We start from the raw sequence: 15,663 nt of genomic DNA, 5'->3' as shown, positions 1-15,663 counted from the left end.
CCAGCTGCCGGCCTTGGCGGTAACTGGTTTAGCTGAGCCAGTGGTGTGAAAAGAGGGAACATTTTGCCATGTTTTCCTAGTGCGGACTGAGCCTAGTGCTGGACTGCTGCTTCATGTTGGTAACACTGGTGTTATTATCAAATCTGTTATTTGACTTTTAAAATTTTTTATTTTAATATTTATTTTTATTTTTTTAAGAAAAAGATAAAACTTTGTTGAATATTTTTCATGAAAGGTTCTCTAAAAGTCTTAGCTGCAGCCACATGAAATCAAATCATATGCTGTATAAAAAGATTCATCTGTTCTACATTATATTTGACTAAACTATGCCAGTGTTTGACTAGTCCTTTTTAATGAACAGATAATATTTTGAAATTCTGGGTTACAAAACAGAACTGAAAATCTAAAATACTTTTACAGAGCGGGCAGCTAAAGTTGCTGAGCAGCAGGAGAGAGAGCGAGCAGCACAGCAGCAGAATTCCTCCCCCCGGGCAGGCACTCCTGTCGGGGCTCTTATGGGGGTGGTGCCGCCACCAACACCAATGGGAATGCTCAATCAGCAGTTGACACCCGTTGCAGGTAAAATGTAGGAGCTATGACCATTTTTTCCTCATCCACTATATCAACCCCCTTCATAACTCTGAACACTCTGGGATCACGTTGTTCTTACGGAAGGAAAAGCTCAACCTCTTCAGTCTTTCTTCATGATGAGTATACAGAACCACAACAGTAGCCTGAGAGTCCCACCCACATTAGTTGCTCCGGTAGTGAGTAGCCTGTTGAAGACGCAGGAAAGAAGGGTCCTCCTTGTGCGGTAGTGCTGTTCTGATTGTGTGCAGTTATGGTTATTGACTCTACTTTGCAGAGGTCGTGTTTAGCCCTGCTGCAGCAGGAGGGGAGTGAGCTAAGTACCCTTCTAGTGGACGCAGCATCAGTGGCAGTGGTAAAGTAGGAGGAAAATTATTTATTTTTATTATTGTCGGGAAGGTGAGAGGCAAACAGATTTTAAATCCAAGCAAAAGTTTTATGGAATTGCTGATTAGAGACTGGTAAGCAGAGCAGACTAGGATCTAGAGCCATTGCAGAAACCAACATGAAATGCCAGCATTGCCAGTTTTATCAGGTGATTTTTAGAATAGAACTGAGCTTGGGGAACTCTTCCATGAGGTCCCTTTTACTGGGTGTTATGCTCATGACCAGTCATAGCTGGACTTGAGTTCATAGGGAGTATACTTGGAGTTAGTATTTTCAGGACCAGATCTGGAGACTGTGTGGTCCACTGGAGATTCTTGTGTGGGAATCAGCCATACATCGGTGAGAAAATGGAATAGGTGTGACGTGATAACTTGTTTTCCTTTCCCCATTCCTGATTAAAATAAGTTGATTACTTCAGTCAAGGTCAAAATAGTGCTGAGTAGGTAAAGATGAGTATTCAGAGGTTTTTTGTTTGGAGTTTTGGGGGTTGTTTTGTTTGATTTTGTGTTGGTTTTTTTTAACTTTCCCTTAAAGCATTCCAATTATTCCATTTATTCTTTTGCCATTTTTCTTTTTCTTTCTCGTCTCACAGGCTGCAGCCATATTTAGAGCTGACAGCCCGAAGCGTTTTTCATCATGGTCTCTAAATCCCTTTTCAGTAAATATGCTGTATGGATGTTTAAACTGAAGGCACATTCCTTATTTGCTTCATGGTCTCCAGATCACAAAGCATTTGTTTACGCTGAGTTGCATTCTTCTTTCACTTCACATTTGTTGTTGTTTTGGGGTTTTTTTCTTGATAATTTTCCTCTGAACTGTTTGCAGTTTGTGTGTGTGTGCACATCTCTGTATATATATTAAGAAAAAACAAAACTCAAGTTCTGTGATGCTGATCTTTTTTTAAATAACCTGCTTCAATCTAGATTATGTAGAAACGTCATCCTCTTGTGGTGTGGTTTTTTGGTTTGGTTCTTGGTTTTTTGGCATTGAGTCACTTTTGCAGTTTTTTGGAGGTAGGTGTTGATGGGCAGCAGTACTTATTATTAACACTTTCTAAAAACTGTTCCAAAAAATGTGCATTCTGCACGCTACACATGCTAACTTACTTCCTGCGGCAGCCTCCTCAAAACAAACCTGTATTTAAGGCCATCATCTTATTCAAGCTGTTAAACATTCAGATCTCTTCACTTTGGCATTGTGAAATCCTTCCTTAAAGTGGACGATCAAGTGGATCTTTTCAAACTCTTTCTATTTTTGTGGCCCATTTGAAAAACACAGTCTTTCATCTTTTGGTTTCCACAAGTCTTACTTAGAAGTATCTTATTCTGTTGAGACTTCTTTCACATCCTCCTCCATCATTTGGTTGCTTTTCTCTAGTTCAGAGAACTTCTCCATCACAGAAGTTCAGAGAACTTCTTCATGGCCCACAGGTCCAAGAAATCTGGATGCCCTCTGAGACGCATTTCTCTTAGCGCTCAGCGCTGTAGTTTCTTGTAAATTTAGGCATTGCGAAAGTTTATATAATCTTACTTTGTTACAGTAAAAAATGGCAGAACAAATAATTTGAAAGACCTTGTAGATCGCAGCCATGGGAGCTGGAAATAGTTTGCCCATGTTTACTAGTTTAAAATCAAAGGGGTAACTCACACACGGGGTATGAAAGTAGCTGCTCTTTTAACCTTGTGATGAGCTACAGTAACTGGTTTCTCATGGAGATTTGACGACAACTTTGTTTAATCCAGCCAGTTGTTGAGTGAGTATTTGATTTGGAAGTGTAGAAATGAGCTTTCATGATCAATAAATATGGGTTTGTTTCGTTGGAGGTTTGGTCTTATTTTGTTTTCACAGTATCACAGTATCACAGTATGTAAGCTTTGGAAGTGTATGTAAATGCATTGAAGGCACGATTGCAGCTTGCGGTGCACTGGACGTACCAGGCAGTGGCTACAGTGAAAGCCCTTTATTCTAGGGATGCTTTTGTTGTTTTTCTTCCTCTACTCTTTCCATTAGAAATATGAATTTAACTATGTTAATAAAGAGATACCTAAGACCTTTTTATTTAATAAGTGCCAATTAGGTCTCCTGTGGGAAATGAAAGTTTGAGGGAGATCAGTTCTTTATTTTCTTGTTGTTTACTCCATGTGAAGCTTTTGAAATTTCAGGTTTCTCACCTCTGTAGCTCTTCCTGAGGACATGACAAATTTAGCTTGTATTTTGGAGCTACTCGATCTGTTTCGATCCTGAGCTCATGACAACTTTGTTTTCAGTCAAAGCTGGTGTGAGGTTTGGGCCAGTCTTAGTCCAGAAATCCCTGTTCTGAAAGTTTCTTTTCTGAGTTACTGGGCGTGTGGCAAAGACTCAGTAGGTGGTTTCTGGGAACAGACTAGAGAAGCCCCAGCAATTTTGCATTTCTAACCTTGCCTCATCTCTCTAGATCTGCTTCTGTCCTCTGTCGTATTTTCATTGTCTTTCCAACCCCTTTCCTTGGTTGCCTGACAACGCATCCATTTCTATGAAAACAGCTGAGGGACAAGCACGTTACGTTCCAGGACCTAATAAGCGTAGTGCAGTTATCTTGTGTAGCTTCACCTCATGGACAGCAACAAACCTGAGCCAAAACCAGAATAAGCTCTAAATTGTCTTATGTGCAGGAAACTAAAGTTACGAGCAGCAACACAAGCCCATCTTTGTCGTATCATTGATTTTCCTATAGATACCTTGAAAACCTTGTCTGTGAAATTCTGTGAGGGACTGCAGATGCTCCTTGTAATTCCTTCTCCTTCAGTCTTGTGCTGTGGGTGTCAGTTGCTGCAGCCCAGCACATCCAGTGCTGTCAGATTTAAAATTTGAGTTACTTCCTTAGTGCATACTGACGATAGTTTAATAAAAATCACCCCTGTCACTGCCTTTAGTTTTAAGAATGCAAATGTTGCAGGGCCTTTGTGTGTTAGTTTTGCATATGCACTGCAGAAAAATGTATAGGTTTCTATTTTTGTTCCAGTCGGGCTTGGTCTCTGAGCTTGCCCACACAGCAGGGCTGTTTGTGGAGCTTGTGTAGTTAGTGTTGTGTTTGTAATGTGTATGCAGATGGCAGAGCTTCAAGCTGTATTAAAATTGCTTGCATTAGTAACATTTTGTTGTGGCTGAATTTGTTCCTTGTGTTAACATATCTGAATATTCAGCATTTATTGCCCCGTGAGAAACATACAAATACACTAAATACTAATTCATCAAAGGTATAGTGTTTCATATTTATAACTTTTTTATTTTTAATTTTCGTCCATTTTTGCAATATACTAATTATAGTATCATCTTGCTGTACTAAAGATGCTGCTTTTTTTTTTTTACCCTTTTTTGTTTATTGTGGATAGTGCATGTCTTACTGTGTAGACCATATTGCATGTTATTGATGCATGTTTGAAATTTGTTGTGTCCTTCAAGGCATGATAAGTGGCTATCCACCGGTGCTGCCACCTTTGCAGGGCCCAGTTGATGGCATTGTTAGCATGGGCAGCATGCAGCCACTTCACCCAGGGGTGCCCCCACCCCACCAACTTCCGCCAGGTATGCCAGGCATCCCAGGCATCCCACCACCCGGTAAGAATGTCATCCTCATTCCCTCCTTATTTCATGTTCATGTACTTGCTGTTTAAGCGGTTGTTACAGAAATGATCTGCAGTTTGTTTTGGTCATAGCTTTTGTTTCTGAACATTGCAGGTTTGTTTAGCTGCAGCACCACACAATGCACTGCTGAATATATGAGGTATATGCAACACATTGACAGAACAGCATGTCCAGTAAACCAGCAGGGAAAGGTTACTGGAGAAACTGCTGATGATGCTGCTCCAGCAGTATTTTTGCTCCAGCCAAAAACCTCGACAATTGTTCTTGAGCTTAACAGAGGTCTGAAAAGCTGAAATCAGCCTGTTCATGTCCTTACGTCATTTGAACAGCATCCTTCCACTCTGCCTTTTCTTACTTGAAGGGGGCTTAGAAATTAAAGTTATCGCTGTCATTGCTACCATACTTCCAGTCTCTTAATGTTTACCAATAATCAGACTGCACTTAAATGAACCCAATCATGTAGGACCCCATGGCCATTGGGCCACTGACGTGTTGTTATAAAACAGCGTTCAGATTAAACCTCATTAGTGGAATAATAACCAGAAACATTTGGGGATAGGATGATTTAAGTTTATTATTATGGCCAAATTTTGAACTGGCTTTTCAGAGCGTATCTACTACACGTTTGCTCATTTTTTTTGCCACGCTTTTGATGAAAAGTGAGGCTGAATGAAATATAAACATTTTTCCTGTGTTAATGCCATTAATATGTCCCAATTATGGGGAAAAATGTTCATCTGCCCCCTCATCATGTTTTCTACTGATGTTTTCAGTTTTTACCTCTGATAACTCATGTGTCTATTTAAAAGAGTGCATACCATGCGTTCAGCAGTTAAACAAGCAGTGGAGGGAAGTGGTTTCATTTGCCTCCCCTTGCCCACTTGCAACTGCATTTATCAGAAGCTCTGTTAAGACTTTATCTATATGTAAATTGTTTTTTGTTTGTTTGCTTGGTTGTTTGTTGCTTTTTTAAAAAAAAAAAACACATCAGTTTTAGGTATGCAGCTTGCAGCTTCGCTGGTGTGCAAGATTCAATGTAATGTCACATAGAGGGAGCAGGAAAACAGTCTGTGACACTTAGCACGCATCAGCCAATACAAATGTTTGGGAGGTGAATCCAGCACAATGCATTTCTTTAAAGAGTGTTTGTCACTGGAGAAGTGGGCTGTGTGTATGGTGTTTCAAACTGAGAGGACATGGATTAGGGAAAAAATAATGCCTGGAAATGGAGGACCACAGGTGAAGTGGTGCTGAATCAGGCTGGGTGGGCTCAGGGTGAAGCTGTGCTCTGACAATGGGAAGGTGAGGGTGCCCTCCTCCAGACCTATTCGCTTTGTGGAATATGGCACAGATTTTTTTTTTTGGTACAACTTGTATTAGCAGTGTTTTTCCAACTCCTGATTTGCTGTTAGTTCAGGCGCATTTAAAATGGGGTCTGTGATAAAATGGAAAATGCATCTGAAATACACTTTAGTGTGCAAAATGCAGGGTCACATCTTTTGGTCACTGATTAAAAAAATCTGCATGCAAACTAAACCCATAGGAAGAGCACAGCTAGTTTGCAGCTTTTCCAATGAATGAATATGAGAAGTGACATAGAAAGAAAATCAGGAGCACACATAACTTTCATTCTTTCAGACCAAAGCATCTGTATGTAAAGTATCAGGAACTACATGACTCATTTAGATTTGTAAATTTTTGTATGCAAGACTGGCATGGGTATTTTCTGCTGCACTCTGTGCAACAAAGAAAAGCCTCAATATGTTTGAGAAAAACTAATGATTTTTATTTTTTTCAAAATTTCTTTCAAATGTTCATTGGTCTCGTATATAAGACAAATAAGGGTTAACCTGGAGGTTGCATTTTACGTTAGTGAGATCTGATGAATTTGTGCAATGGCTTGGATTTGCTCTTGCTGTCAATGTATTTTATAAACCTGAATACAAGGAAATGTTAAACATTGCTAAAGCAAATCAGCATTTACTTTCTGAAAGGATTCCAGGAAGATCCTGTAAAGCCAGAGGCATGTATTATAAATGAGGAGATTTAGCCAGGCAATCACTAAGTAACGTGGAAAAAAACAAAACAAAAATTATTCACTTTGCATTTCTTTAATTCACCAGGCCACATATCAGTGTTTGGTAGTTGTTAGGTTGGCTTTTTTTTACATTCAGAAATTTCTAAAGTGTTTGTTTTTATTGGGGAGAATGGGATAGTTAAATGTTGCACGTCTACTTAAAATAGCTGTGAGAAAGGATATCAAAGTAAACATTCTTACTATAGAAGACCAAAGACATATTTGCCACTACTCCGAAATAACACTAATTTAATTTTATATTTTGGCATATAGGTGTTATAGGCCAAAATGTGTCCCCCATGGTAGGCACTCCAGCACCCGGAGCAAGTCCTTTTGGACAGCAGGTGAGTCATTTTTGCATGTTCTATGAGGCTCTAAGGCTCTGGATTAGCATGTGAACAACATCTCAGTTAAGACATGCAGGTGGGATGCACATGGCCTTTCCCAGGGAGAACACAAACCACATGTACACTGATGTGATTAGAACCAGCTAATGTCTTACACTCAGGCTGTGTGTCTGTATTTGTTGGTTGAATTGCTATTAGACTAATTAGGTTCTGTCTAGTGGGATAACTTCTGCAGTGTAAGCAAGACAGTGTTTTGGTTCGTTTTCCTTCTGTTAGACTAAGGCGAGTAATTTCAACACACTGTTAAGCTGCTGATAATGTAGGTTTTGCACACCTGGGTGATGCAGAGAGGATGCTTTCCGCTTTCTCAGCCATTGATGGGTGTCCCATGTTTCACAAACTGACAAAGCAGATGTTCATTGGCAGTTTAGAATTTGTGAGTTTAGATAACAGTGATTATCAGATGTTCCTTCTCAGTGATTAATACAGATGAAGTGTTCAGCACATTTCCAATTTTATTTACTAATTTTTTGCATCATAAAGTGAAATGTGATTTTTGGTAGCGTGTGTAGAGAAAAACAGAAGTGAGAAAGTAGTAGAGTGTGTATGTCATGACATTGAGTTACTCCAGACCACAGGATATCTGTGCTAAGAGTTCTCAATGCTGCTGCTTAATCATTATGGTGGGAATTCTTCTGTGTGACACAGATTTGTGTGTGTGCGCCAGCATTTTTTGCCTGACAGCAACTAGCATTTATTCTGTGGAAATATCCCAGTTGTCCAAGGATCAGAGTCAATTTGGATTAGAAGTTTTAGAGAGAAACACTGCACTTCACAGACCACACGGACTCTGATCAAATTAGAGAAAGTGTGAAATAAAAAGGAGGCAAAAGGAATGATTAAGGTTAATAGGAGAGAGGAGAAATGGTGATAGTAACCAGAGTATGTTTACACAGATTAGAAGTATGAGCAATGAATATGGTTTGTTTGCGCTTCCTCTCTCTGTACGTGTCAGTGACTGCACCAGAGCGCCCTGGCTGAAGTTGGTGTCTTCCAGGAAAATATCCTTTTGCCTTTGCTCATAATCTGTGTTGAAATTCTATTGCATGAGGATGACCTGATGCACAGATGTGAAGCGATTTCCCTGCAGTTCCCCCTAATGTGATCTCTCTGTCACTTTGTCACTGCAGATAGGGATCCTTGGCCCGCCGGGACAGCAGGCACCCCCTCCGTACCCCGGCCAGAGCCCCGCAAGTCAGCCGGTTATGCAGCAGCCCACAACTCCCATGTTCGTGTCCCCTCCACCAAAGACACAGAGGCTTCTCCACTCTGAAGCCTATCTGAAGTACATTGAGGGGCTCAGTGCTGAATCCAACAGCATCAGCAAGTGGGACCAGACCCTTGCAGGTGAGGCTTTTGATACAGAGTGGGATGTTTCCGGATGAAACACACTTCTTCATAGCCATTATGATTTTTTTCTTCTATGGAAGGTGCTAGACTGCTGTTTACTTAACAAAATGTAAACGTGCAAGTAATTGTTAAATCAACAGACTGGGAATATATACATATATGTATATGTTATCAGCAGACTAATTCCATCGATGTTGTATAAATCTAAGATTCAATTGCGTGCTTAAATACTAGGGGTAAAAGTTACGCTGTATAGTTATATTCGCCTTTTTCTAGAAAAATGGTGGTGAATACCAAAGCCAGTAGATAATTAGACCATTTCTTCACCTTCCAGCACGAAGACGAGATGTACACTTATCGAAAGAACAAGAGAGCCGACTCCCTTCACACTGGTTGAAAAGTAAAGGGGCTCATACCACAATGGCCGATGCTCTATGGCGTCTGCGAGACTTGATGCTACGAGACACCCTTAATATCCGTCAGGCCTACAACATAGAAAATGTTTAGTTGCATAATTGCTTCTTTCTTTGATACTGGCATATAAGGAGTTTTGTGGAACAATAGCTGTTTTAGTTACTGGGTGGGGAGAGATAACCAACAATAATTTGTATTGCATTTTACTGTACATTGCAAGACCATTTTTATATAAGGACACTTTTAATAAGCATATTTCACTTTTTGTTATATTAAGTTGACTTTATCAAATACACGGATTTTTGCATATGTTTCCTTTGTTTGAAAGGCGATTTCATAATTGGTTAAGTGCTGTCAAGGATTCATCTTTCTTATACTTTATTGCTGAGAATCTGATGCCATTGTTTTTATATAAAAGAAGAAAAAAGAAAACAAAGTATTTACAGATTGGTACAGTGGAATGTGAAATTAGTCATAGTTTACATCTTAGAAGAATGTGTGTACATGTGCTTGTGTGTGCTAGCCACTTCAGCAGAAATCTCGCTTGAATAGGAACAGGGAGGATCTCTTAAAAGAAGCTAAAGGTAAGACGTGCATTGACGCAAGGGAAAAATGACATTTCAAGTCAAAACTGAGGCAGCTGAGGGGGCCACAGCAATCATGGAAGTGCTAGTGTGGACGGGACAAGGGCGTCTTTACCTCTAATCTTATCCAGTCCTGTCCAGGTATTTAATTGTGTAGCCAAGGTCGTTGTGATCCTAAATCAGTAACAGAATACGTGTGCTGGCCTGCCCTTAGAAGGTGAAACGTTCCATGTCCCGTGACCTGCTCTGGGGGTTCTGTGATGTCCCTGACACAGAGCAGGGAATGGAGCAGTTTCTTCCCTAAGCAGTTGTGGCTGCATGTGGGAGAGATGTGCAGAACTTGGAACCAGTAGAGCTCTTGGAAGGTAAGTTAGAGGAGAAGGAAAGCTGGGTTGTTTTGCAAGGGAAAGTAACACGATATTTTTGAGTTCGCACATATTCTGTTAATGATTGGGCATTGGAAGACATTTTTGTATGCTTTCTTTAAGTGTATTGATTCACCTTAATGAAAGTTTTGCAATGCAAATTTGAGAGAAATATGACACTTATTAACTTTAAAATACTACTCTACGGTATGTGTAAATTCAGCATACCTAGTACGTTGGAGAAATAGAGTATTTGCATTGCAGCCTTTAGAGGGTTTGGGTTTTCTTTATTTTAGCTATGTAAAGTAGGTATAGACTCTTGCCAAATTTCAAGGTTGTGGCTGCCTTCTGCAAAAAACTTGCCTGTCCTCATAACTAACCAACCTTTGGAGTTTCAAATGTATTTGTTTAAAGGTGAAGCCTTTCATGTATTTAAATTTAGAAAAATATTTAGTAGTTTTGGATTGCATTAAGTAACTGGTAAACCTGTATTAATTTGAAAAATTGCAGAAATGTGGTCACTGCAACTCAGTCTAAAAGAACTGATTTACTGATACACTTCATCTTACTCCTCGAGATGTTCATCATGTGGAAATGATGAAGTCTAATAGTACAGAACATTTTTATTTGAGTGCATTTGGCAGAAGGTTAAATATTTTTCTTCAAATACTTGCATGACTTGGGTTCCGTTTTGCTGATGGAGGGAAGTGACATGAGCAAGTATAAACGATTATTCAATTTTACTAGCTAATTTCTCTCCCTCTCCTATTGCAATCCTCCAGTCATTGCACAGAAAAACATGTAATTACAAGTAGGCACTTCAGGACAGTGTAGGTCAGATGTGCAATGGAAGTGAAGAAAATGAAGCTACGTAACATATAGGGAAATTAGAATTTTGAACTCTGCAAATAGCAAACTTGTGGTACAGAAATTCTTTAGTGGCCTTTGTAAATGACCAAGTTTATTTAATAAAGTAGAAATGGAATAGTCTTAGACCACCCCCATATATACAGTATCATCTTAAAATGTGTTTAAATTGCCATAGGCTTTGCAGTCTTTAGCCACAAAGATGGGATGTTGACACGAATCGGGCAGCAAGTCCTAGTTTTTGAGTATTTGGAACTATCATGGATTGTACTAATACACCACCAGACTCTCCTTCTTCTCAGCATTAACAAAAATGACACCAAAGAACCTGGGATGGATTTTAGTTAAGTTATTGTTTTATTTATTTTTCTTTTGAGGACTGGATGGGACTCCCTTTGGAGCCTGTATAACTCAGATGTTTAATTTATCTGCTGGTCAGTGATGAGCAGACGTGCAGCGCTGGCTCTGTCCTGCCCTGGGCTCTGCTCCTTCTGCCCAAGAGGGGGAGGCTGGAAGTGCAAACGAAACCTGGCTCGTCCCAAGGCAGTTCAGAGCATTACCGCTGGGCTGGCCCTGATCAATTCTCTTAAGCCTTGTTTATTTATTTCAAAATCATGTCTCTGTGTATCGGAGACATTTCAGTCAATTGCAGTAAAATTTAGGATATAATGGCTGCAGTGTAGAATTCAAAACCAGCAAAAGAAACTGTGTTCTGACACTGGTTAAAAAGGAAAAAAAAAAAAAGACATCTGTCTGTCTTTCTCTTTCTCTCTCTTTGTGGGTGTTTGAACCCCTGATTTATTTTCCACTGCCGCTCATTGTACTGGCATAGGCAAAACTTTCATATTAAAATAAAGTATGTATGGGAAATGGTTGGCTTCTGTGAGAGTGGAAAATAGATTATCTAGGACTGGTATTTTCATAAACCAGTTGGAGACCATAATTATTTGTTCTCTTCCTCAGTCCCTTCCATGAAAAAATTTACTGTTTGTGTAAAAATTCAAAATGTTGATGTTGGTGACTTTTTTTTTTTTTTCAGCGTATGTTTTCGGACCTGGTTAATCCGTGCTTGGCTTTTCATTAGATCTTGTACTTTTGAAGGTTAAGCTGCTAACCAGGTTTATAACATGTATGTACCATCACTTTGTTTACCCGAGTCTTTTTAATTTGAATAAAAATAGTTCGCAAAGTGTTTTGGATTAACCAGGTTTGAGTGTCCCATCAAGAATTTTGTTAGGATTTTATTTCAAGGAATTTTGGCTGTTGCAGATCCAGGTTTTGTCAAGTCCTTGGGTACACGCATGCTTGTCTGTGGGTAAAGAATCCTTTTAATTTTGTTCTGTGTATTGCAAAATGTCCCTGGTAGGTGATAAGAATAGTGGTGCTGAAAAATATGGTTGAAAAATCGAGCCAGAAGGAGCATGAACAGTAAACCCTGAAAAATATGTGACGCATTGGGAACAAGCTGAGTGGAGATGATAAGATTCAGCCAGGGCCAGTTGTCCCCACATTAATTGCTTTGAAAATAAACAGCAAGCCTTAATTTCATACTGGAAAAGAACCTGGTTCAAGACTCTCTTTTATGTAGCTGTATAATACAGGAAATTAGAACAGTAATATAGAAAAAAGCATCTTTTACACAATAAAATTAAAAACCAGACAATAAACTTTCTTTAAAACCACAAATGGCAAGAAAAATTGACAGCAACCTCTCGAGTCTCAGGCTGCCCCTGACATACAATTTACAAAGACAAAGCAACAGGACAGGTAGCATTATATTTAATTAACACGCATTCATGTCTCAGACTTGGGGAATAAACGCTGCCTCTCGCACAGGCCACCAGCTTTACAGAGCTTCCACCTTTCTAAAATTTGATGGTGCACTTGCACAGAGGAGACTAATTCTAACCATCTTCCACATCTGGTTTGCTCAGTTTGAGATACCGAAGAACATCGTAGGTATATTTAGCCCCCGTCTCAACTGCAAATGCATTAAATCAGAGTGGTACTTCAAAAATGGTTGGATACTTTGAACATCGAGTAAGAAATGAGATCTGATTCATTGATATATGTTACATTTTCCAATTAATAAAATAAGTCTCATATTCCTTTTGCTTAGTGCATTTTCCAGTGAGTCTTAATTCGACCGCTGTACGAAGAAACAAATGGACAGTTGGTGCAGTGCAGTAGATCTGGTGATCCTGAACAAAGAGATTCCCATCCCTGGCAGGGCTTGCAGAACCGATGGTCTCCTGTGGTTGGTCCTTCCTGTGCCAAGAGGGATCAGAAATCCAGTGCACAGCTTGTCATCTGATAAAGGAGGCAGCGGGAGAGACGGGAAAAGAAGCAGAGGAGGATGCACTGAATTACGCAGCAGCACCAGTAACCAGTGTGGCTCAGGTCAGGCTAAGATAAGCACAATGAAAGCGTCGGTCAAAAAAGGTGAAGGATAGTTGATCCTTCCTGAAGTCTGTGTAACTGTTTACAGGGAGTGCCCAAATTCAGTTTCTGTTGGATGATTCTGGGAGCAAAACTCTTACTCTCTCAAGGAAATAACTCACCCATACAGGTGACTATTATTTTTTTTTAATCTTGATAAGCTGGGACAAAACTGTACCCCTGTGCCAGGGAGGAGGACAAGCTTAGCACATATGTGCTTGCTTTACCAGAACTTCTTTTCGGTACTTTCCTATCTTGTGACAGGTCTTTCAGCAGGCAGCAGTTTTGGGTGAACAACAGCAGGTTGTTCTTTCCACAAAACCATTCTGAATCAGTGGTGAAATTGTCTGAAGTGCTGGAATGGTGAGCAGCAGTGCTCACACACAAGAATCACTGTTTGTTCACAGATGACTATTTACTGCTGCTGCTTTACCAAGTTGAAATTTTCTATGCTTGGTATCTATACTGGCCTCACTTCTACGATTTGGAAAGCTTTCAGCAGGAATGCTTTGCAAACTCTCAGAATCTGCTGCAGTGCTGTAAAGTGAACATGTGTGATCACTGTTGATAGATGCCAAGCTGCTGTCTGGGCTGACACCAGCTTAACTCCCTGAAGAAGGGAGGGACGTGCTCAACCCCAGAACTGGCAGGGACTCAGCAGCACCTAAAACGAGAGCTGTGGTCCTGGCGTGCTCCTGTGGTGCCAAACAGAAGCGGTGGTGTGTCCCAGGGCCGGGCTCCAAGCCACAGAGAGTTCTCACCTCCCCCCCATCACCCACCAGCACAACAGACGGATGGTGGAGCTGGAGGATGGGAAGGAAATGGGGAATCATGAGCCACAAAGAAGACAGGAAGGCAAAGAGCACAGAACTGGGTGTCAGCCAGGATAAAACTGAGAAACCAGATGAAGACCATGCTTGTTGAAGACTGGGTGTAGATTAAAATGGATACTAAATCCCCAAGCATGCTCAGTACTGGAATGGGCTAGGCACTGGCGCCTTCCAGCTACTCTTGTTTCCAGTGTTAGTGAGACTGGCAAAACTGAAGAATGCAGAAGGATCAGCACTAGCAAACACATTATGGAATCAAGAATACAATTCAAACTTCTGAATGTCAGCCTTCACCTTCTGTCATAACAGATCTGTGTTGTCTGAAATGATACGATGCCAACTCAGGGAAGGATTTTATTCCTACACTGGTCAGAAAAACCAGTGACACAGAACTCCCTGATACCAAACTTCTTGTGAGCGACTGCAGCCTGTCTTTCACTTCCTGTTTAGTGAGCTGGAGACACCTAAGGTATCTTCCAGATGTGCCTGGCTCTCTGCACATCAGAAACAGTTCTGCAAAATAAGAGCTCTGAAGTGAAAAATTGGACCATGACTCTGCTACTATTACAGGAGTGCTAAGGAAAACCACAGGAAGTTTTCGTACCAGGCTCCTGAGTACTGAGAACTAGGGCAGGGAGTTTGCTCTTAAAAAGTACTGAAAAACTGACTTGTTCCATGGAAACCAAGTACTGCCAGGAAAGAGCTCAAAAAAGGCTCAAAAAGTAAAGACACATGGAGCTAAAGCTCAACAGTTCTCAAAATCTGGCTTTTTATTAAACGCTCTATTATTTAATGTATTGCTACAGTTGGGATTTACTTCAGTGGAATGACCTGTGACTGCAAAAAAGCAGCTTGTGAGTGTTTGAACTTGAGCTCTACCTTGGAACCAAAGTCACAGTTTAGCTTATTACTTCCAAAATAGAGCTTTTCCCCAAGTAATGAATATGCTGTCCAGTCAAAATATGCAGTGGCACAGTCATATCTTTAATTCTCTGGCAGTTTTTTTGTCTTCTGAAAACACAAGTAGCACGAGTCTTCCAGTTCGGGTCCTTGGAAGACACAACACAAAGTACAGCAGCTTGAAAGTTGAGTACCTGCACCAAGACATCTTCCAAACAGCTGTTGTCACTTTAGTTGATGAGAACTCCTGTGTAAAGCAGCTGTCAGGAGTTAGCACAGGAGTGCATGTAAGTATTAATATATGAACTCTCTCAGGTTTGTTTTTAGGCTGAACTTAAGAATTGGCTCCTTTGCAGAACCCTCAACATATTCACATTATCAGAAATGAAACAGTTGCATTAAATATGATCCTGACCGATTATACTGCACCAGTCACCAACCTGGTCTCATGCACTTGAGAGTTAGTGTCACTGTTAAAGAGTAAAATAAAAGCTGTTCGGGATATAGCAGTTAGCTGTTTGCCTTCTTTCGGGAGACAGGAGTCCTGCAAACAGAATTCAGGTTTGCTGGGACTGCTGTTGCATCTGCCACTGAACTTGTGCCTGGCACCAGGTAAATGCATCAGGCTTTCCCCCCACCAAGCCCTCAGCCAGATTCAGTGTTACAGTAGCAACACTGGGAACTCCAGCACTTGCAGGTGGTGCAGCCTGGATGCACGGATGACTTTCCAAAGACTGTGGGCTGAGTAAACACTGAGCAGTAAGTTTGACCTCTCTTTTTATCCAGTTAGAATTATGCCACATTGGAAAGAAAACAAACCAGATGCCAGAG

General features: G+C 40.5%; 1 protein-coding gene across 12 annotated transcripts in view; it reads left to right on the top strand.

Moving 5' to 3' along the window:
* The window catches only part of PBRM1 (polybromo 1), a 60,831-nt gene extending 48,965 nt beyond the window's left edge, over positions 1–11,866 (top strand). For 6 of the 12 annotated variants that reach the window (XM_071813088.1, XM_071813085.1, XM_071813084.1 and 3 more), the window contains 5 exons: positions 421–579; positions 4,417–4,572; positions 6,950–7,020; positions 8,214–8,430; positions 8,768–11,866. In XM_071813088.1, coding sequence (XP_071669189.1) covers positions 421–579; positions 4,417–4,572; positions 6,950–7,020; positions 8,214–8,430; positions 8,768–8,940 — 776 coding nt within the window. In that variant the 3' untranslated portion in view covers positions 8,941–11,866. The remainder of the gene's footprint in view (positions 1–420; positions 580–4,416; positions 4,573–6,949; positions 7,021–8,213; positions 8,431–8,767) is intronic. The other 6 variants (XM_065845207.2, XM_065845206.2, XM_071813092.1 and 3 more) reach the window with 3 other exon arrangements.
* The last annotated feature ends 3,797 nt before the right edge of the window (positions 11,867–15,663 follow it).

Source organism: Patagioenas fasciata, chromosome 10, assembly GCF_037038585.1.
Source record: "Patagioenas fasciata isolate bPatFas1 chromosome 10, bPatFas1.hap1, whole genome shotgun sequence".
NCBI lineage: Eukaryota > Metazoa > Chordata > Aves > Columbiformes > Columbidae > Patagioenas > Patagioenas fasciata.
This window is presented reverse-complemented; position numbering and strand designations above follow the sequence as displayed.